Source organism: Panicum hallii, unplaced genomic scaffold (assembly GCF_002211085.1).
Source record: "Panicum hallii strain FIL2 unplaced genomic scaffold, PHallii_v3.1 scaffold_347, whole genome shotgun sequence".
NCBI classification, from domain to species: domain Eukaryota; kingdom Viridiplantae; phylum Streptophyta; class Magnoliopsida; order Poales; family Poaceae; genus Panicum; species Panicum hallii.
The window spans coordinates 1-16,843 of NW_020356406.1; the positions used below are offsets into that span (position 1 = coordinate 1).

At 41.7% G+C, this 16,843-nt stretch overlaps 1 protein-coding gene and 1 pseudogene across 1 annotated transcript; both read left to right on the forward strand.

Annotated features, from left to right (window-relative positions):
• Positions 1-770: 770 nt before the first annotated feature.
• LOC112878673 lies at positions 771-4,105 on the forward strand (annotated as a pseudogene).
• Positions 4,106-5,139: 1,034 nt separating this feature from the next.
• On the forward strand, positions 5,140-13,620 carry LOC112878671 (ubiquitin carboxyl-terminal hydrolase 14-like). Its single transcript, XM_025942906.1, has 19 exons — positions 5,140-5,355; positions 5,458-5,635; positions 6,359-6,471; positions 6,555-6,891; positions 7,554-7,648; positions 8,130-8,263; positions 8,337-8,393; positions 8,480-8,557; positions 9,044-9,098; positions 9,895-9,975; positions 10,211-10,409; positions 10,479-10,536; positions 10,616-10,738; positions 11,362-11,450; positions 11,958-12,047; positions 12,122-12,295; positions 12,424-12,548; positions 12,746-12,872; positions 13,220-13,620. Exons 1-19 carry the CDS (start codon positions 5,260-5,262, stop codon positions 13,396-13,398), a joined length of 2,388 nt encoding a protein of 795 aa, XP_025798691.1. The 5' UTR covers positions 5,140-5,259; the 3' UTR covers positions 13,399-13,620.
• The last annotated feature ends 3,223 nt before the right edge of the window (positions 13,621-16,843 follow it).

Below are 16,843 nucleotides of genomic sequence, written 5' to 3' on the forward strand. Positions count from 1 at the left end.
AGGAAGGGACTAATCCATGTATTCCTATAGAAACCAAAATGTGCCAAATTCTTATAATTCAGTAGTCACAGAAATTTATAAAAAAATCACTTGGGCAACCACTTTGATGTGCGTGCTATGCAATGGTTGTCTCGGACTTGGATTTGTCAAAGTTGCTATGTTGTTGGTATCATTTTTGATTGTGTTAAGATTTATTAAGTCATGATATTGTCTGGGACTTGCTTGAGTACCAACTAATATCCAATTCCCAAAAACATATAAGGCCTGAGCCACAGGTGGTGGTATCCCCATGTATGAGGGCCCCAGCTTTCATGACCTTTCTCGGGTGGGCTCCGTTTAAGCTCTTAGTGAAATAACATGGGAGGGTCTTTCCCCCACGGCTGATTTTTTTATTCTCTTTTTTCCCTAACAGTTGTACAATGCATTTCATTGGCTGTTCTCAAAACTAAAGCTATCAAAAGAAAAGACATGTTAGTCTTGCCCAGTTGACAGCTTGACTCTGCAGTATCAATTTCTTGTTGCCCAAATAAATGTTGAATCATGAAAAAAGAATGGGATAATTGTTGATTAACTGATTGTACGTTTAGTGTCAAAATCAGATGTACTGAACTACTGATATTGTTCTGATCACTTGGTGATCTAGCTGCTAGTGTATATGTGTACAATACAGACGTATCCTAAAACTACCATTTGAGAAATTTTCTCGAACTACCATTTGAGAAATAAACCCTTTATATTTTCAATTAAACCTTACATCTTCTATTTTGTAGAAGATAGCAGCTCTGCATCATCATCATCAACAACAACAGAGTAGCAGTCAGCAACAGCTCCTCCAACATCCACTACTGAGCCAGCAACAACAAAGCTCAACTTTTAATGCAGGCGAGCAGGAAAAAATGGGCGATGGAAGTGTAACTGTGGCTTTCCATGGAAATAAACAGGTCTCGCCCTCTTATTCATCTTTTTTTTTCTTAATTAATTTCAGTTAAAATAATAGGATCCATATTTTCCTATGGTTTATGTCTCACAGGTTTCTAAGAATAAAATTGGGCGAAAGCGCAAACAGCCTATCTCATCATCAACTCCAGCTAATAGTTCTGGTACTACGAATACTGCTGGAGCTTCCCCCGTTCAACACCCTCAACTCCTTCCGCACATTCTCCAGGAGAAACCATATCAACACCACAAGTGCCCCACCATGCTAGCTTATCTAAGGCTTTAATTGTTTATGGTTCTGATCCCCAGGGTTCACCAACTAACCCACTTGTAAGTTTGCTCTATGCTTGCGTACACCTTTGGTGAGCCAGTTGCACAAATATTGTATGCAGCCTGTGTTGCTTGTTGAATTTATTTATGGTATCTCTTGACTCTAGGTTGATATGGATCATTATGTGGAGGATGACTCCATGGAAGATAATGTGGAACCAATACATGATGGCATAGATCTAAGAGCTGCTGGCAGCCACTGTATCAATTCTGCAAAAGGTTTGTGTCCTATCCTGTCTATTTAATTATACATCTACTTATAGAGTTATAGTTGAGTTGCTGTTAAGTTGGCACTGGACCTACACAGAAAGACTCCATTCGAAGAAATTGATGTATAACCTTTGAGGACACCCTAGGGACTCCGGTAATTTGTCCTTGGTCTGTCACAAATGGCTAGACCATATGTGATATGTGGGTTCAATGCATCGGATTAATACTATATGGTTGAGTCTAATTTGTTTTTGCTTTCGCTACTGCTTTTCGTTTCTCTTACATGTTGATTCAGGATATATCCTCCGAGAGATGTCTTCAGCTCAAGCAAGCACAAGCAGCATTCTATGTTGCCACTTCTCATCAGATGGAAAACTGCTCGCTACTGGAGGTCATGATAAGAAGGTAAAAGCATGTACTGTTGTTCTTGCTAAGCTATTCAGTGGAGTTGATATAGTCATGGAACTTTATGTTCAAAATTTTCATTAGCTCTGAAATGTGTAATTACTAATTACCTTTTGTAACTCGCAATGCAGGTTTCCTGTGGAATGCTGAAACTTTGAAACAAAAATCAATATTGGAGGAGCATTCTCTGCTGATAACTGACGTGCGCTTCAGCCCAACATTCCTCGCCTTGCCACCTCTTCATTTGATAAAACCGTGAGGGTCTGGGATGCCGATAATGTAAGTATATGTCATCAATCCATGTTCCCTACCTTTCCTTTGATTGTGTCCATATGTTAAGTCATTCACGTTTCACCATGCAGAGTTTCACAAAATTAACTATTCCTTGGAATTGATCTTTGCAGCAGGGTATTCAATCCGTACATTCACTGGCACTCGGCATCTGTTATGTCACTTGATTCCACCCAAACAAGGATGACCTCATTTGTTCTTGTGATGGGGACAATGAGATCAGATTCTGGAGCATCAAGCATGGAAACAATGTTCGAATTTTCAAGGTTTCTCAACTTTACATGTTTAGTATTTTTGTCAGCCTGTAATTTTCTTCTTTTTGTGAACAGAAAGAGTTATTTCTAACTTGCATGCTGAGTAGCAACCTATTAAATATATCTGACATTTCATATCATATCAACTTGTTTAATTGGTAGCAAGCATTGATAATATATGGCATATACCTTGTGAATAGCGCGTAAAAGAAAGTGAGTTGTCACCAGGTAAAAGAAAGTGAGTTGTCACCAGGCACGATCAGCAGATCGTCTATGATGTGACAGGACTGTCTCCTTAGTTTCTCTTTTTCTTTTCCCTCGAACTCTAAGACTGCTGCATGTTATTGTAGTAATTTAATTTTTCTGTGTTCAATGCCTATGCAGGGCGGTTCAGCCCAGCTGAGATTCCAACCAAGTTATGGAGGATATCTGCAACACTTCAGATAATATGGTCTCTATTCTGGATGTGGAGACACAAGCTGCGTGAGGAGATTTGAGGTGCGTAAGTGACTGAGGTGCACTGTAACAGTTGCTGTTAACTTGAATATGTTTGCAAGTCACACCTTGCTCAATGCAGAGGCTGGGACCTTATTTCATATTGGAATAAAGCTTCCTTTATCTAAAAAAAATCTTGTTAAACATAGTCAGCAACCTTTATATATTAATCAATATAGTTCCCCTGTTATTGGTAAGAGATCATTTAAAGCAGCTCTGATAGTCCTATTTTCTTGGAAATTACAGAGCCACACCAAGGATGTTGGTTCCTTGTGCTGGGATCCCACTGGAGAATATGTTTGTCTGTCAGTGAAGACATAGTGAAGGTGTGGTCATTGAACGACAAGAGCTGTGTGAATGAGCTTAACTGCCGTGGGAGAAAGTTGACTTCATGTGCTTTCCATCCTACATATCCATCCTTGCTTGTCATTGGCTGTTACCAGGCAAGTCACTTTATCTTGTATGGCTTTTACTCATGATTCATCCAAAACTAGATTGCATGGATCTAGGTTGCCTTTTTTAGATGGGGCTTTGAACTTCATAGATTGGCCTTAAACTATTCAATTCCTTCAGAGATTTCAACCGCTGCAACTTCAGTTCAGCAGAGCATATCTTTTAACACAAGTGATACTGTTTGAAGTCTCACAAATATCCATAAGTAGCAGCATAGCAGCATAGTAGGCAATGCTATGAACATTAGCTACCATGAAGCATCTATGATATACTCAAGTTCGGAATAGCTTTAGCACAATTCCATGACGATTGCAGCTGCCGTTTCTACGCCGTCGGTGCATCTTTGAAATGTTTCGTATGCTTACCTGTGGGCTGTGCTGAATGGTGCAGTCTCTGGAGCTGTGGGACATGGCAGAGAACCGGAGCATGACCATTGCAGCGCACAGCAGCCTTGTCTCAGCTGTGGCCTCATCGAGCTCCGGCCTGGTGGCTTCCACAGGCCATGACAAGTATGTCAAGCTTTGGAGATGAGCTCGCCTCTGGTTGTGGTGCTGTTAACTATTTATGGACGCCCCTTTTGTCACACCATTAGCTGCCAGCTGCTCAGCTGTGCTGCTGGTGTGTTACAGTTGCCCTCTGAATGTGGATGGTGACAACTGAACTGCCTGTCTGAACATATGGTTGTGGAAGTAGCATGCAGTAAACCTGAAGAAGTGGTTTAGCACTAGCTTTTGTATAGAAAACTAGAATCTGGGTATATCCAGCATTAGTGTCTGTCAGCTATCTTGTTTGTACTTGCACCTTGATTCCTCAAATGGCCATGCTCTGATTTCTGAATTCTGAGTTCGCCCCTGCTGCATCTCTGTAAATGTGCCTTCGTGTTGTGATGTAGTGCTGCATCTAGCTAGACTATGGATGCTTCATGGCTAGGAAAAGTACGGATTGGCAACCCCAATTTACAAGAAAGGAATCTCAGGTTCCAGCATCCAATTCCAACTCGCAAAGTTGAATTGATATAGTGCGACTCTGATTCCTCGTTTTGGGTGAGCATTTGCCATCATCGGGTTGAGATGGATGTGGATGAGATCTTGGAAGATGGTTCTCAGCTCTTGGCGAGTATCCTGATGTCATCCTGCTGTGATTGTTAATGTTCATTACAATCAAACGGACGCTCTGCATTCCTCTCGACGCCAGGCCGAACACCTGTGGCTCTCATCGAGCAAATGTTATGGTGGGTTTGTTTGCAATGTTTGCATCGAATCATCTCCATCTGCAAATTCGTTCGAGGTATGGTCACATACTAGCCCTTTTTTAGCAAAGGAACTTTGAAGAGGGGAGCATTTTTGCATGTGAAGTTTTGCACGGTACAGTTCGTTTGTAGGAATTATAAGAACTCGTCCAAATTCTGGAAATTGTAACATCGTATCTACAAATTTCTTGCCATATAATTCGAGTAGTTCTCTGTTTAGTTACTCTTGGTGTTAGACGAGTATATGATAAAACTTTACCCCAGCAATGTTATGTTTTTCTTCCGATTTGAAAAAGGCATGCTATGGTTTGAGAATCATGCGTGTTGCCGAGGAGTTCCGGTGATCAAATTAAGGGCCAGTTCTAGAATTCCACACGGAGAAAATTGTGCAGTAGGGCACTGGTGTTTGATGAAGAAAAGGGTTTAAATGTATTTTGGCAAAAAAAAATCTCTTGAGAAAACTTAAGGAGGCCGGCCGAACGCTTGGATTTAGCTTACCCCACCATGCTTCCTACTTAACTCCCTTCCCCCTCATCTAATACCGCTTTCTTCCTCACTTTCGTTGTCTCACCGTTCCGTCCCTCCAAAACCCTAGACGCGACCCTCCCCCGGCGCCGCTCGCCGCCGCCCGCGGCCATGGATCTCCTCCGCTCGCACCTCCACAAGGTCCGCATCCCGGAGCCCGGCAACCGCATCCACAAGGACGAGTGCTGCGTCTCCTTCGACACCCCGGTAAGTGCGCCCTGTCCCCCCTGTGTTCCTCCTCATCTTCGCCTCGAATTGCTAGGGTTAGGGTTTGACGCGATTCGGCGCCGTGTGCGTGTGTGTGTGCAGAGGTCGGAGGGGGGCCTGTACGTGGACATGAGCTCGTTCCTGGGTTTCGGGAGGGAGCATGTGGAGTGGAACTTCGAGAAGACCGGGAACCCCGTGTACCTCCACATCGTGCGGCGCCAGAAGCCGGAGCCGGACGAGGCGGATCGCCCTCTTAAGAAGCCCACCCTCCTTGCGATAGGTATGAGTTCTTACTTGGACACGAGCCATTCTGCATAGCTTGACTGAAGCCAAAAGTTCAGACAGTAAATATTTAGTTACCATATGCTGTGTTTATGCTGATCACGTGCATGCTTATGCAGTTATGTTTTAAATTCAAGCTCTAATTGTTTACAGCCTAAGTGAATCATGTGTTCCATATTAGGTGATGCCATTGTTTCTGCCAGGACTTGTTTATCATGATTATTGATTAAATTATGTTAGACAGAATGGCTGCATTGTATCTGCTATCTGAATTCACACGAAATATGTAAATTGTGCAACAGTGTCACGAAATTACTCTAGCAATGTTATAATATATTTGCCTTTCTGTTTGTTGATGAAGCCTCTCTTGAGGAATGCTTTATAGCAAGGATGTGGTATTGCATTATGCTGTTTGCTATTATCTAAAAAATTAAGACCGTGTAATGTATTCGAATTTTTAGTGGTTATGTGGGTTGCTGCTGTTTTTTTTTTCATATCATTTCTAATTAGTATGTTGACTATAATGCTAAGTTTGTGGTGTAAGAGTTGTCTATATGTCTGAATTTCATAATTGAGGTAGATACTTGTTTGAACTGTACAGTGTGTTCCTGTGTTTGCACCTTTACAAATATTAGGACATGCATATAACACTTCTGTTAAGTTTATGTATATGCATAAGACAGTTATGATCTCCATTAACGAGTTTTTCCACAATTGATAGGCGTGGAAGGAGGCTTTGGTGATCAAGAACCTGAATATGACAATACTTTTGAAATCGTCATTTTACCTGATTTTATCTCTCTACCATTCCCCTCAGTTGACTTGCCAGAGAAGGTAGTTTTTACCCTTTATGCAACAAGTTGAAGGCTAAATCTGCTGTATGCATTTTAATTTAGTATGTATATTACACTATGCAGGTTAGGCTTGCAGTTGATAAGGTTATCCTTGCTGAAAGTGCTGACAGAAAACAACAACTAGCTGCTTGGGTCGCTGACAAGAAGAAAATTAGTGAATATGCTATGGATCTGCAGCAGCTAGAAAATGGTGTTATTGTGCCTCCAACTGGATGGAAGTGCAGCAAATGCGATAAAACTGAGAACCTCTGGTTGAATTTAACTGATGGTATGATCCTTTGCGGGAGGAAGCTTTGGGATGGAAGTGGTGGGAATAATCATGCAATTGAACACTACGAACGGACCAAATACCCTCTTGCAGTAAAGCTTGGAACAATTACTGCTGATTTGGAAGCAGCAGGTAATTGTACACCTAAACCTTTGCACTTTGGACTTTCTCGTTTTAGTATGGAAATTTTAGAAAATGGTGTCTTAATGATATTTAGAAGAAGTGCATTGGGATGATTTTACCTTTTCTATATATAACTAGCCTTCCTATTTCCATTTATTTACTGAAGCATACATGTTGCTGTCAGTCACCTGTTGGATGTGCTATTTATCCCATCAGGATTCAATAATGGGATACCAGTAAATGGCCGCTTAGAATTCACAAGTTACTGGTACCTCCAGTTACAGAGCTTTTGATCTGGAAACAAACAGCCAACATTTTTATTTGTCAGCAATTAGTGCACTTTTGAGTATCTTCTTGGATCATATGAACTTTAATGGGTAGATTTAACATTGAAGTGTTTTTACTTGTATAATTAAATAGCTGCACAGATGCAGTGATAGAACCAATGTTTAGAGTTGCCTTCAGAGGCGTGAAAATTTTAAAGAAAATGTCTGGAGGAAAGTAATTTTGAAAACACTGTTGGCATACAATTTGTTAAAAAGAGCACACATTGACCTGCTCATTCTTAAACACCTAGATCTATTTCATTAATCTACGCAGTTCACAGAAGTTGCTTTTATCATTTGTTAAAATAAATACCTGTTGATGCCATATTTTCTGCGACAGCTCAGACGTTTTCTCATACCCGGAAGACGATAGTGTTGAAGATCCACTATTAGCTCAACACTTGTCACATTTTGGTATCGATTTTTCTTCACTTCAAAAGGTGAACAATTATAATTGATTTGTGTCATTTATCTAGTGTAATATAATTTAGCTCTTTTTAGTAGAGCCTTGTTGTGTTAAATTGTAGAAGAATCAGATCTTGAATTATCATAGTGACAAAGATATGCTACAGAACTTTCTCATTGTAGATTGCCCTCCAAACTTAGATAACATTTGAACTACATATTAAAATTGCTCATCAACTTCTTGATGCTTGATACCAAGGTTGCTTGCATGCTCTAAACCCTTCCTGAACAAAGAAAGAAGAAGTTATGAGTAGAATCTGTTGCCCTAGGAGTTATTTGTAAACAGCTATCTCATTGGATGTGATATTTGACAGGATTAAAACAAAAAAAGTTAGTAATGGTGATACAAGATTCTTCATTTTTGTTTCCATATTTTAAGTTACAAATTTATGTTTGACTACATGGTTTATACTATGAGGCTACGTTAATGGAACTGGTTTCATTTTGTTCTTGCAGACTGAGATGACTACTGCTGAAAGAGAACTTGATGCCAATACAAATTATGACTGGAATAGAATACAAGAAAGTGGAAAAGATGCTGAACTTCTATTTGGACCTGGTTATACTGGTCTTGCGAACCTAGGGAATAGGTAAGGTGATTTGACTTAATGATATTGTCTTCTTTTCGCTTCATGTAATATAAACAAATACCCTTCTTTACAGTTGCTATATGGCTTCGATAATGCAAGTCATGTTTTCGACTCATCCTTTCATATCGAGGTTGGTTTTACTTTATCACATTCATTTTTCATCCATTGTTACATTTGTCTTTTTTCCCCTTTCACATGACCCCTTATTCATTTCAGATACTTTGAGAAGCAGAGTTTGAAAGCTGCATTTGCAACTGCACCTACTGATCCAACAATGGACCTAAACATGCAGATGTAAGTTTACACTAGCTGAAGTGCTTATCATCTGGTGTTGTTCATCTGCATGTGCGATAATTTTGTTTATCTAGTTGATGTCTGATACATTTTTCTTAGCTTTACCTGCTAAATATGTCTTTCAAGATTATACGTTACTTTGATATTTGATCACTTGCTCCTTATACTCAAAGCATCATAACTTGGCTATAAGTTCCATTACAATTACGAGTACAACAGCATTACAAATGGAGTGATCACCCCTAAAATCATTCATTGAGGCAACCCTTTTTCCTGCCACCACAAGGGAAACACAGCCCGGGTCACCTGGGTAAGCACTTTGCACGTAGTGCAAGTGTTAACATGTTGAAATCAAGCATAAAGCTTGGTTAACAGGAAAAAATTACATCGGCTTCCATTCAAGCTATCATGTAGCAGTTATATTTTCTATGTAAGAGCTGATCAATATGTATTTTGCTCTTATATGCTTGTTTACTTCTGTTATAGGACAAAATTAGGACATGGTTTGCTCTCTGGTAAATATTCTGCACCAAATAAGGAGGTATGAATTTGATTTTATATTGATTTGTTGCAATGGCTTCCAATTGTTGGTTGTTACCTTTTCTATCCTGGTGTTTTTAGTATGCCAATAATGATTGTTTGTTGGTTCCATCTAGCATAGACTGCTTTCTTGTTGCATCCATAGTAAGGGTTATGCAAGACCAGTTCACACTTCTTCTTGATTATCGACCAACGTACTGGTCTGCTTTTGCATTTGATGGACGGCAACTGGTAAACTTCTTTTATCTGATTGGGAAACATCAAAATCGTTGTATGTGATATTAAAATCCATGTACATAGGGTCAGATTTGCTTATTCAAGAGAAACAGAAAGGAATATAGGCTTTCTTAGCTGTGCTACAGTGAGCACCCTTGGCGATTGCATGTTGTTATGCTTGATTAGTCAAGGGGATGAGTGTCTGTTGGAAGATGTTTTGCAAACAAGTGAGGTTTTCCGCAACCTTTGTTCCATTTTGTGTTTTGAATTGGGGATATACAAGTGCTTTGAGTGACTCAGCTCTCCTGCGTTCTAGACTGTACAAACGTTTAATGCAGGCTTAAATGATCTTATATTGTTGGCTTTTTATCTCCTCCAGATGTCATTATTGTGAAACATCGTGTACTCTTTGCTTGCTGCACTCTAGCTTAATGAGATTATAAGTTCTGTATTGTTGTAAGCAAATCTGGTTGTGCTCCTGTTCACTTCACTCATAGCATCCAAAGTATTGCAGAAGTACCCTTGGTATTAATAAATCAGAACTCTGACATTTCCTCTATGTTGTGTGTTTATTTTGATAGGGGCAGGAAGGGATACGTCCTGGTATGTTTAAGTCAGTTATTGCTGCGAACCATTCTGAATTTTCAAGTATGAGGCAACAGGTAGAATTCTTTTCGACCATGATAACTACTTTCTTGTAAATCTATATGATGTTTGGGACAAGCTAATTAGTTTTGAAAATGAACTAATTAGCTTGCCATAAGTGTAAAATATTTTGAAATGCATGGAGTATAAGCTATGGTAACTGGCATTTTTTAGTATTTATTTTTATATCAACAACTATAGTTTTTGTTATGAAAAAGTGTATTAAGTCTTAATATCTATCTATTCATCCAGGATGCCCTTGATTTCTTCCTTCACCTTCTTGACCGAGTTGAGCAGGCAAACCCTGGGAACCATGAGTTAAATCCTTGTTCAGGTTTCAAGTTCATTATTGAGGAGAGGGTCCAGTGCCCTTCTGGGAAAGTTTCTTACAACAAGCGGTCGGACTACATTCTTTCTTTGAGCATACCACTGCATGAGGCAACTAATAAAGGTAGCTTTAAACATATTTACTGCTGTGACATAGAAATGTATAGGTCCTTGACATTTGTTTGACATGCAGAGCAGCTAGAAGCTTTTCGTGAGAAGAAAGCTGCAATGGACTTGGATGGGAAAGAAGTGTAAGTCATTCAATCATCCATAGTTCATGCAGTACCTAGTGAGTGTTAGCTTATGGCTAATGCTGCCTTTCCATAACAGGTCTAATGAGGAAATTGTGAGGCCTCGAGTCCCATTGGAGGCATGCTTAGCAAGTTTTTCAGGCCCAGAGGAAATTCCTGATTTTTACAGCACTGCTTTAAATTCAAAGACGACTGCCACCAAGTATGCACATTTTGAACTCTACAATTTTTAAAGGATATGATAGTATTGTCATGTGAAAGCGCAGTACTTCATTGCTACTTTTTTTTAGTAATGCCCTTGTTTTGGAATGTTTTGCGTAACTTGTAAGGCAGTTTTCTTTTGTTTGGCTTATCGATTAATCACCACTTTTCAGTCCTGCTCATTGACATGAAAAGTTGCCCAAGTGGGAAACTGTTGACTTGGGCAAAAAGGCAGTTTAGTCATGTGCTACTTTTAGCAGATCAGCATCAACACCTTAAACCAAACAAGTTAACATAAATTAATTCTATGACCTGCATACTAATACTGAACTTTCCTGGTTACTCCTGGTATTTGCAATTATCTTCAATGTTAGGATTTGAGCCCATGATTGTTACTCAGGAATTGTGGAAACCCCTTTAAAGTTAATTGATTCCTCTGTTCATTTGAGTTCTGATTGTAGAGAATATTTTGTAGAACAGGTGGTATGGCACTGACTTGAAATTGTGTTTGCTTTTGATGACTGGGTCTTTGTGATATCTGATGAACAATGGGGTAGCTGCTTATTTCCACATTATATATACATGTAGCATGAATGGTTGTAAACAAAGAAATATTCTGTGCAGGACTGCTGGCTTCAACACCTTTCCTGATTACCTGGTGCTGCATATGCGCAAGTTTGTACTGGAGGCAGGATGGGTGCCAAAGAAACTTGGTAATACTTCCCTCTTTATGTGAACATGCGTGCTGCTGACTAAATGATTTTTAAATCCATTAAAAATTGGTTTCATAGAGAGTTTCCAGTACAGCCCATGTCCAGTATTCACATGACATTTTTCAGGCTGTTCTAAGCCAGTAATCCACCTTAACCGTATCCATAATTCAATGCAGCAACTGGTCCTGAGTTTGACTAGAATCAATAAATGTTTCAGCAATCTCACACTTCGGAATATATGTTTTTAAACAATTTGATGATATATTGTTTTCCTAGTTCTGGTTGGAGTGTGATTTTAGTCAGCAATATCTTGTTTGTATTTCAGCTCTGATTCATCATTTCCTGTTGTGGCTGAGATTTAGTAAGCATAAGCAGTACTTGTTCCTAGTTGTACTTGCATGTTCGCCCACAATTCCGCACTAGTTTTCATTCTGCCTGGGTGTTCAACTATTATTTTTGCTCCCTATTTTTGATATCTTGGCTCATGGCTGTTTATTTCTCTCTCAGATGTTTATATAGATGTGCCAGATACAATTGATATTTCGCATATGCGCAGCAAGGGTATGCAGCCCGGGGAAGAGCTGCTACCTGAAGGAGGTTAGAATTTCATTCATTAGTTCTATAACTATAATGTGCTTTTCTTCAGCTTTTTTGACTTTGCATTGCTTCAGCTTCCGGTGACAACAAAGCTGAGCCTGCTGCAACTGTTGCCAGTGAGGATATTGTGTCCCAGCTTGCAAGCATGGGATTCAATTACCTTCATTGTCAGAAAGCTGCTATTAACACATCAAACACCGGAGTTGAGGAGGCAATGAATTGGCTTCTCTCACACATGGATGATCCAGGTTGGTATGCTAATGTGATCTTTTTAGTTCATAACCACTTCTCATCATGAAGTAATCAGCTTGTACTTGGAAGTCAGAACTGCGATAGAAGAAACTGTTCTTCATCTAAGCATTATTATGCGATGCAGATATAAATGATCCCATATCAAATGATTCGCGTGCTTCTGAACAATCAGTTGATGAAGCAAGTGTTGAAACTCTCATTTCCTTTGGATTTCCAGAAGATGTTGCCATAACGGCCCTGAAAGCTTCTGTAAGATTCGCTTTTTTGATTTGTCGTTTTGAATAGGCAGTGGTATTAAGATTCTTAACCTTCAGAAAGTTAATGGTTGCCAATCTGCTCCTATACTCACCTGCTAAATCTTGCATTCCCCTGTTTCACTGTTCCATGCCAGCTTTGCATTGTTTTTGGCCCTGTTCTAATGTGACTCTTGTTTTGTTATGCGTCAGGGTGGTAATATCGAGCAAGCTACCGATTGGATTTTCAGCCACCCCGAAGCATCGAGCTCAGCATCTGCTGACTCTTCAACCAGCAATGTAAATGCTGATGGCACTCACGTTCCAGATGGCAGTGGCAGTAAGTTTCACTAATCCCTTTGTTTCCTTTAGCCCTTTGTATTGCTCAGTACTCATCTTGAGCCATGTTGAAGTTTGGAAAGGTTCACCTCTTTAATGTGCGTATGCCATGCCAATTCGTACCATGTTATCATGAAAACTAGGAGCAAAAACTGAATTGGCTGTCACTCCAAGAAAATATGAAAAGCATGGATAACATATGAACTTAGATAAGCAAGTTCCTATCTAGAATAGCATACTTGACTACTTGAGTATTCCAAACTCACCCATTTAAGTATAACTGTAAATTATTTGATCCTCTTCTGTAAGGTTGGCATTCATTTTCTATAACAATGTTCTGTTTTGCAGGATACAAGCTGATGGCTTTTGTCAGCCATATGGGCACCTCCACCCACTGCGGGCACTACGTCGCCCATGTTGTCAAAGACGGGAGGTGGGCAATCTTCAACGACAGCAAGGTTGCCGCGTCTGTCGACCTGCCCAAGGATATGGGCTACCTCTATTTCTTTCAGAGGATTAGCGGCTAGGCACATCACAGGCAGATACCGTCATGCACACACATCGTGAAAAGAATGGCGAGCTGTTAGGATGCTGTCATGCTGATTTTAATGCTAATGTTTCCTCTCATTCTTCTATGCTGGTTACAGACTGATCAACTGGGATATTGCTTTTCAGTACATTATAGAGTGGCACCTCCGGTTACATCTGTGTTTGGTTACTATTTGAATGTGATTTGCATTTGGATTATAGCTTTCCCTGAGTTAATTTCCACGAGTTCGTTTCTAGGAAAAAAAGGAAATTGAAATTTATCTAAGCCGTTTAATTAGAGGAAATTCCTTATTTGATCCCAAAAGATAACTCAATTCCTTCTTTGACCCAAAAAATTTTCCCTTCCCAACGTGACACCGAGTTCTAATTTTGATTTCTTATTTTATATTTTCATCACTTCTCTGAGCTAAATTTGGAAAATGACCTCCAAATCACTTTTAAAAATCATGAAACTTTTTTAAGTGATACAGAAAATGAAGATAAGCCCATTCTTTTTGAAAAACACACATATACGTTTGTAATTTTTAAAATAAAATTCACAAAATTAGGGTACTTTTTAAACTAATCTGAATTTTATGGCACCGAACTACTTTTAAAAAATTATGGAACACAACTATTATTCCTTGCATTTGATGAAATAATTTATTAGTTCATTTTCTAGCATAAGTTCCGTAGGGAATTATGAAGAATGGAGTATTTGGAAAATTTTAGAAGAACCTCATAATTCTCTATGTAATTGATGACATGAAAGAATTTTATAAATTACTACATCCCATGTGAGGAATGTTAGTTATTTTCCCTTGATATTTTGAAAGTAATTTGGTGCTATAAAAGTTCATATAAGTTTTAAAGGTAGTTTAATTTGATGAATTTTAGTTTTAAAATTGTAAAGATATATCTGTGTTTTTAAGCATAATGGGTCCATCTTCATTTGTTCTACGACCAGAAAATGTTTCATGAATTCTGGAGATTATTCGATGGTCGTTTCACTCGACTTAACCGACGAAAGTAACAGAAATGTCAAATAAGGGAAGCAAGTTAGAATGCAGTGTTATGTAAGGGACAAAATTTTTTATAGGGTCAAGAAAGGAATTTAGTGATCTTCTAGTGTCGGGGCCGGCCGCCGGGAGCAGTGCCGCTCCAAAAAGGCATCGCCCCACCCGCAAATATGCAATGTCGAAGGTGCCCAAGGGGGCGTTCGGCCCGCGAGGCGGGCGTGCCTCCCCGTCGGAGAAGGAAGCTGTGGAGGACGCGGCGGTGGCCAGCTGCACGGCCACTGCCGCAAAGGAGGAGCTGGAGGAGGAGGCATCCCGGGGGCTGTCTCGTATGCAGAGAGACGAGTCGTCCCTGTGTCTGGGGCGGTCATTGCCTTCCGCGGCACCGATGAAGCTGAACTTCAGCACGCGGCGCTGTGAAATGTGAGTAAACTCTTCCTCGTCCCTTTTGCTTGTAGGCTCCTTGTGTCATCACATGGTGCGTGCATCTTGTAGGAGGGCGTCGCTTAGCGGCGCCAAAAGGAAGGTGGAGGAGCTCACCGAGGAGGCCAAGCCAGTTGAGGTGGTGAGGACGCCGGCTCTGGAGGAGGAGCCGCCGGCATCCCGCGTTCGGCTGCACGCACAAGCCGTGGCGCGGGCGGAGGAGGAGAAGAGCGCGGTGGAGCTGGCACCGCTCCATGATGCTGGTACCGGGTCGTCGGTTCCGGCACAGGAGGTTGCGGGTAGGGCGACTGTTGAGCCGAGTCGCCTGCGTGCCATCAACCCCACACCAGCTCAAATGCTGCTGGCCCAACGGATTGGGACCCGGCGCCCGACGAGGGAGCGGAGCAGCAGATGTCCCGGGTCACTGGGGAGGACCTGATGGTGGCCGCACAACGAGCCATTGAGTCGACTTTGGTACGTCGTGTGACTCTGTTCAATTTTTGCAAGTTGTTCCTGAGTACTAATTTGGATCTTCCTCTTGAAGGCGTTGGCCAACCCGAGTCGCTGAGCGGCAGGTCAGCTACAGGGCATGGACGGCCCGGCTGGCCGGCTGCGCGACCTGGAAGCTGAGGTGGTGTGGCTCAGGGCGCGCGTTGAGGATTTGGAGCACGAGCGCTTGGAGGCCTTTAGGAAGAACGCCGAGGAGAGGCGCGGTGAGTTTCTTGCTGACTTCCCTTGGCTGGGTGGGTAGGTCGACGTTGATTTTAATGATGTTGCCATTTGCAGAGCCAGTGAAGATCAATAATCAGATGGCCCAGGACCTCTAGGCCACCGTGTCGGCCAACGAGGAGCTGCACCGACTCCGGGAGGGGGCAGAGGGCTGGGAGGCCAGCGCGGTGCGGAAGTTCCAGCTGGAGAAGGAGGCCCGCGAAGGTATGCATTAATTCTTGGTCAAGTCGCGTCCCTGGGACGAGTTGAAGTTTGACCGAGTCGTTTTGCGTGTTGCAGAGGTGGAGTCCCGTCTGGCCGTACAGAAGTCGATGATGCACCAGGTGACTGGCAAGATCGACTCTGTATTGTCACCCTTTGAACGTGGAAGATGTCGCGTCCCAGGAGGACATAGCGACCCGGCTGACGGCGGCCCGGGGCATATGCAGGAGCGCATGAAGAGCATTGCTAGAGGGGCGGTGCAGTTCGCCATGGGGCTCGTGAAGTCCCACTTGCCGAAGGCCGACTTGAGCTGGTGGGAGATGGCATCGCGCCGGAATGCTTGGAATACGACTGGGCGGTGCACTTCACCTCGGCCAAGCCCCTCGCAGATCGCATCATGTCCCAGATGGACATGTAAGCAGTTCGATTGAGTAGTAGGAGAAACAAGTGGCCATGTGATGGCCGAGAGACAATGTTTATTTTGCATGTAAATAAGTTGCATGTTTTATTTTCCCGAGTGTTTTGCTGAATTGGCCGAGTGGATAGGACGGCCACCCTGCGTTGTGCTCCTCCCCATTGTGTTGAGAGCGGGTCATCATGCACGTGATAGGTTAAAGTTACGCAGAGTAGATCCAGGACGCACATGGTTGTGTTCAGTTACTCCCTGCTCAAGATTATTAGGACACGGAGTCACTGTAGTGATTTTATGGATGCAAGATGGCTTGACCAAGTTGTAGCCCCTGAGTGTGTGGAATGACTTGGACGAAGATGTTTAGAAGAGGAGAAAGGATTTGAGACTGAAAGTGCGAACTTTTATTAACTCGAAAAGAGAATAGGTACATAGCTGGTAAAATCTTCTACGGATAGAAGCATCGAAGATGCTCTATGTTCCATGGGTTGCACATGTGTGAACCGTCTTCCCACTAGAGTCGATATGTCCCTAGGACCATGATGCTGCTTACGACGAACGGTCCTTCTCAAGGGGAGGAAAGCTTGTGGACGCCGGGGTTGGACTAGATCCAGCGGAGGACCAAGTTGCCGATGTTGAAATCGCGATCGTGCACGTTTCGGTTGT

Excerpts from the sequence above, each read along its gene's own strand:
- LOC112878671 (XM_025942906.1), top strand. The coding sequence starts at position 5,260 with ATGGATCTCCTCCGCTCGCACCTCCACAAGGTCCGCATCCCGGAGCCC. Across the intron at positions 9,976-10,210 it reads TTTCAAGTATGAGGCAACAG|GATGCCCTTGATTTCTTCCT; the intron begins GTAGAATTCTTT and ends CTATTCATCCAG. Across the intron at positions 10,739-11,361 it reads TCAAAGACGACTGCCACCAA|GACTGCTGGCTTCAACACCT; the intron begins GTATGCACATTT and ends TATTCTGTGCAG.